The sequence below is a fragment of the Chiloscyllium punctatum genome, chromosome 49 (assembly GCF_047496795.1).
Source record: "Chiloscyllium punctatum isolate Juve2018m chromosome 49, sChiPun1.3, whole genome shotgun sequence".
Taxonomy (NCBI): domain Eukaryota; kingdom Metazoa; phylum Chordata; class Chondrichthyes; order Orectolobiformes; family Hemiscylliidae; genus Chiloscyllium; species Chiloscyllium punctatum.
In genome coordinates this window covers 30,898,841-30,903,840 of record NC_092787.1, presented here as the reverse complement: position 1 = coordinate 30,903,840, position 5,000 = coordinate 30,898,841, and the positions used below count along the sequence as shown (strand labels likewise).

Genomic DNA, 5,000 nt, shown 5'->3' with positions numbered 1-5,000 from the left:
GACAGTGTGTGTGCGAGAGTGTGTGTGAGAGAAAGAGCATGTGTGTTGGGGACTGTGTATGTGTAAGAGAGAGCGTGTGTGTTGGGGACAGTGTGTGAGTGTGTGTGTGAGAGAGAGCGTGTGTTTTGGGGACTGTGTGTGTTGGGGTTAGTGTGTGAGTGTGCGTGTGTGAGAGAGAGAGCGTGTGTGTTGGGGACAATGTGTGTGTGTGTGTGTGTGTGTGAGAGAGAGAGAGCATGTGTTGGGGACTGTGTGGGTGTGTTGGCGATAGTGTGAGTGAGCGTGTGTGTATGAGAGAGAGAGTGTGTGTGTTGGGGACAGTGTGTGTGAGAGAGTGTGTGTGTGTGTGTGAGATAGAGAGCGCGTGTGTTGGGGACAGTGTGTGAGAGAGTATGTGTGTGAGAGACAGAGCGTGTGTGTTGGGGACAGTGTGTGTGAGAGAGTGTGTGTGTGAGTGAGAGTGTGTGTGAGAGAGAGAGAGCGTGTGTATTGGGGACGGTGTGTGTGAGAGAGTATGTGTGTGAGAGAGAGAGCATGTGTGTTGGGGACAGTGTGTGTGAGAGAGAGAGAGCGTGTGTATTGGGGACAGTGTGTGTGTGTGTGTGTGAGAGAGAGATCGTGTGTGTTGGGGATAGTGTGTGTGTGTGTGTATGTGTGTTGGGGACTGTGTGTGTGTGTGTGTGTGTTGGGGACAGTGTGTGTGAGAGAGTGTGTGTGTGTGTGAGGGAGAGAGAGAGCGTGTGTGTTGGGGACTGTGTGTGAGAGTGTGTGTGTGTGTGAGGGAGAGAGAGAACGTGTGTGTTGGGGACTGTGTGTGAGTGTGTATGTGTTGGGGACAGTGTGTGTGTGTGAGAGACAGCATGTGTGTTCGGGACAGTGTGTGTGTGCGTGTGTTGGGGACAGTGTATGTGAGAGAGTGTGTGTATGTGAGAAAGAGAGCGTGTGTGTTGGGGACAGTGTGTGTGAGACAGTGTGTGTGTTGGGAATAGTGTGTGAGTGTGTGTGTGTTGGGGACTGTGTGTGTGTGTGTGAAAAAGAGCGTGTGTGTTGGGGACAGTGTGTGAGGTGTGTGTTGGGGACTGTGTGTGTGTGTATTGGGGATAGTGTGTGTGAGAGAGTGTGTGTGTGAGAGAGAGAGCGTGTGTGTTGGGCTCTGTGTGTGTGTGTCTGAGAGAGAGAACGTGTGTGATGGGGACAGTGTGTGTGAGAGAGTGTGTTTGTGTGAGAGAGAGAGAGCGTGTGTGTTGGGGAAGTGTGTGAGAGAGTGTGTATGTTGGGGATAGTGTGTGTGTGTTGGGGAGAATGTGTGTGTGTGTGTTGGGGAGAATGTGTGTGTGTGTTGGGGAGAGTGTGTGTGTGCGTGTGTTGGGGACTGTGTGTGTGTGTGTGTGTGTGTTGGGGACAGTTTGTGTGTGTGTGTTGGGGACAGTGTGTGTGTGCGTGTGTTGGGGATAGTGTGTGTGTGCGTGTGTTGGGGACAGTGTGTGTGTGTTGAGGATAGTGTGTGTGTGTTGGGGAGAGTGTGTGTGTGCTTGTGTTGGGGAGAGTGTGTGTGTGAGAGAGTGTGTGAGTGTGAGAAAGAGAGCGTGTGTGTTGGGGACAGTGTGTGAGAGAGTGTGTGTTTGTGTGTTAGAGAGAGCGTGTGTGATGGGGACAGTGTGTGTGAGAGAGTGTGTGTGTTGGGACAGTGTGTGTGAGAGTGTGTGTGTGAGGATGCCAGGGAGCAGGGTAGAATGGTGAATTCTCTTCCTGTTAGTGATGAGTCTATCTGTTTGTCCGGCAGGTGAGATGGGGATTGGAGTCACGTTAACCATTATTGTTGAGATGGTCAGCCCCTCAGTTTGCAGTCCTGCTGTGGCCATTTACATCTTCATCATCTCCAATGTTGGTGGTAATGCCCCATTACTGGTGACACCACTCACCAGAGCATGGGGTCTACGCGCTGCTTTACTCGTACTGTGTCCTGGCATGTACATCGCAGGTAGGTCACTCTAATCACCCCCTCCCCCCAAATAAAACCTTCATCACTGACCACCCCATCAACATAACCCCAAACCCTTCTCCCTGTTCCCCCCCCCCATTCCCTCATCGACCTGCTCCTGCTACTCTCCCACAGCTCAGGAACGCTGTCGAGGATAGATTTAATTACCAATAAATTCCTAAAGAGCCAACAATGGGAATTTTAGGAATTTCAATCAAATCCCAAACAGTTCAACCTCTTAGGAGAACCTGTAATTTTCCTTCCCTCTCCCTCCCCGTGTCCTCATCCTCCCCGTGTCCTCATCCCTCTCCCTCCCCATGTCCCCATCCCTCTCCCTCCCCATGTACTCATCCCTCTCCCTCCCCGTGTCCCCATCACTCTCCCTCCCCGTGTCCTCATCCCTCTCCCTCCCCATGTCCCCATCCCTCTCCCTCCCCATGTCCTCATCCCTCTCCCTCCCCATGTCCTCATCCCTCTCCCTCCCCATGTCCTCATCCCTCTCCCTCCCCGTGTCCTCATCCTCCCCGTGTCCCCATCCCTCTCCCTCCTCATGTCCTCATCCTCCCCGTGTCCTCATCCCTCTCCCTCCCCATGTCCCCATCCCTCTCCCTCCCCATGTCCCCATCCCTCTCCCTCCCCATGTCCCCATCCCTCTCCCTCCCCATGTCCCCATCCTCCCCGTGTCCTCATCCCTCTCCCTCCCCATGTCCCCATCCCTCTCCCTCCCCATGTCCCCATCCCTCTCCCTCCCCATGTCCCCATCCCTCTCCCTCCCCATCCCACTCCCTCCCCATCCCTCTCCCTCCCCATGTCCACATCCCTCTCCCTCCCCATGTCCCCATCCCTCTCCCTCCCCATCCCTCTCCCTCCCCATGTCCTCATCCCTCTCCCTCCCCATGTCCTCATCCCTCTCCCTCCCCATGTCCCCATCCCTCTCCCTCCCCATCCCTCTCCCTCCCCATCCCTCTCCCTCCCCGTGTCCTCATCCCTCTCCCTCCCCATGTCCTCATCCCTCTCCCTCCCCATCCCTCTCCCTCCCCATCCCTCTCCCTCCCCGTGTCCTCATCCCTCTCCCTCCCCATGTCCTCATCCCTCTCCCTCCCCATCCCTCTCCCTCCCCATCCCTCTCCCTCCCCATGTCCCCATCCCTCTCCCTCCCCATGTCCTCATCCCTCTCCCTCCCCGTGTCCTCATCCCTCCCCTCCCCATGTCCCCATCCCTCTCCCTCCCCATGTCCCCATCCCTCTCCCTCCCCATGTCCCCATCCCTCTCCCTCCCCGTGTCCTCATCCCTCTCCCTCCCCATGTCCTCATCCCTCCCCTCCCCGTGTCCCCATCCCTCTCCCTCCCCGTGTCCCCATCCCTCTCCCTCCCCGTGTCCTCATCCCTCTCCCTCCCCATGTCCCCATCCCTCTCCCTCCCCGTGTCCTCATCCCTCTCCCTCCCCATGTCCCCATCCCTCTCCCTCCCCATCCCTCTCCCTCCCCATCCCTCTCCCTCCCCATGTCCCCATCCCTCTCCCTCCCCATGTCCTCATCCCTCTCCCTCCCCATGTCCTCATCCCTCTCCCTCCCCATCCCTCTCCCTCCCCATCCCTCTCCCTCCCCATGTCCTCATCCCTCTCCCTCCCCGTGTCCCATCCCTCTCCCTCCCCATCCCTCTCCCTCCCCATGTCCTCATCCCTCTCCCTCCCCATGTCCTCATCCCTCTCCCTCCCCATGTCCTCATCCCTCTCCCTCCCCGTGTCCCCATCCCTCTCCCTCCCCATCCCTCTCCCTCCCCATGTCCTCATCCCTCTCCCTCCCCGTGTCCTCATCCCTCTCCCTCCCCATGTCCCCATCCCTCTCCCTCCCCATCCCTCTCCCTCCCCATGTCCTCATCCCTCTCCCTCCCCGTGTCCTCATCCCTCTCCCTCCCCATGTCCCCATTCCCCTCACTCCCCATGTCCCCATCCCTCTCCCTCCCCATGTCCCCATCCCTCTCCCTCCCCGTGTCCTCATCCCTCTCCCTCCCCATGTCCCCATCCCTCTCCCTCCCCATGTCCTCATCCCTCTCCCTCCCCATGTCCCCATCCCTCTCCCTCCCCATCCCTCTCCCTCCCCATCCCTCTCCCTCCCCATGTCCCCATCCCTCTCCCTCCCCATGTCCTCATCCCTCTCCCTCCCCATGTCCTCATCCCTCTCCCTCCCCATCCCTCTCCCTCCCCATCCCTCTCCCTCCCCATGTCCTCATCCCTCTCCCTCCCCGTGTCCCCATCCCTCTCCCTCCCCATGTCCCCATCCCTCTCCCTCCCCATGTCCTCATCCCTCTCCCTCCCCATGTCCCCATCCCTCTCCCTCCCCATCCCTCTCCCTCCCCATCCCTCTCCCTCCCCATGTCCTCATCCCTCTCCCTCCTCATGTCCTCATCCCTCTCCCTCCCCATGTCCTCATCCCTCTCCCTCCCCGTGTCCCCATCCCTCTCCCTCCCCGTGTCCCCATCCCTCTCCCTCCCCATCCCTCTCCCTCCCCATGTCCTCATCCCTCTCCCTCCCCATGTCCCCATCCCTCTCCCTCCACATCCCTCTCCCTCCCCATGTCCTCATCCCTCTCCCTCCCCATGTCCCCATCCCTCTCCCTCCCCATCCCTCTCCCTCCCCATGTCCTCATCCCACTCCCTCCCCATGTCCCCATCCCTCTCCCTCCCCGTGTCCCCATCCCTCTCCCTCCCCATCCCTCTCCCTCCCCATGTCCCCATCCCTCTCCCTCCCCATGTCCCCATCCCTCTCCCTCCCCGTGTCCTCATCCCTCACCCTCCCCGTGTCCTCATCCCTCTCCCTCCCCATGTCCTCATCCCTCTCCCTCCCCATGTCCCCATCCCTCTCCCTCCCCATGTCCCCATCCCTCTCCCTCCCCGTGTCCCCATCCCTCTCCCTCCCCGTGTCCTCATCCCTCTCCCTCCCCGTGTCCTCATCCCTCTCCCTCCCCATGTCCCCATCCCTCTCCCTCCCCGTGTCCCCATCCCTCTCCCTCCCCATGTCC

At 59.3% G+C, this 5,000-nt stretch overlaps 1 protein-coding gene across 1 annotated transcript in view; it reads left to right on the top strand.

Annotated features, from left to right (window-relative positions):
- Positions 1 to 5,000, top strand: part of LOC140469337 (protein spinster homolog 1-like) — a 1,071,775-nt gene that overhangs the window by 35,351 nt on the left and 1,031,424 nt on the right. The window contains exon 8 of the mRNA XM_072565755.1: positions 1,784 to 1,981. Within this exon, the coding sequence (XP_072421856.1) occupies positions 1,784 to 1,981 (198 nt within the window). The remainder of the gene's footprint in view (positions 1 to 1,783; positions 1,982 to 5,000) is intronic.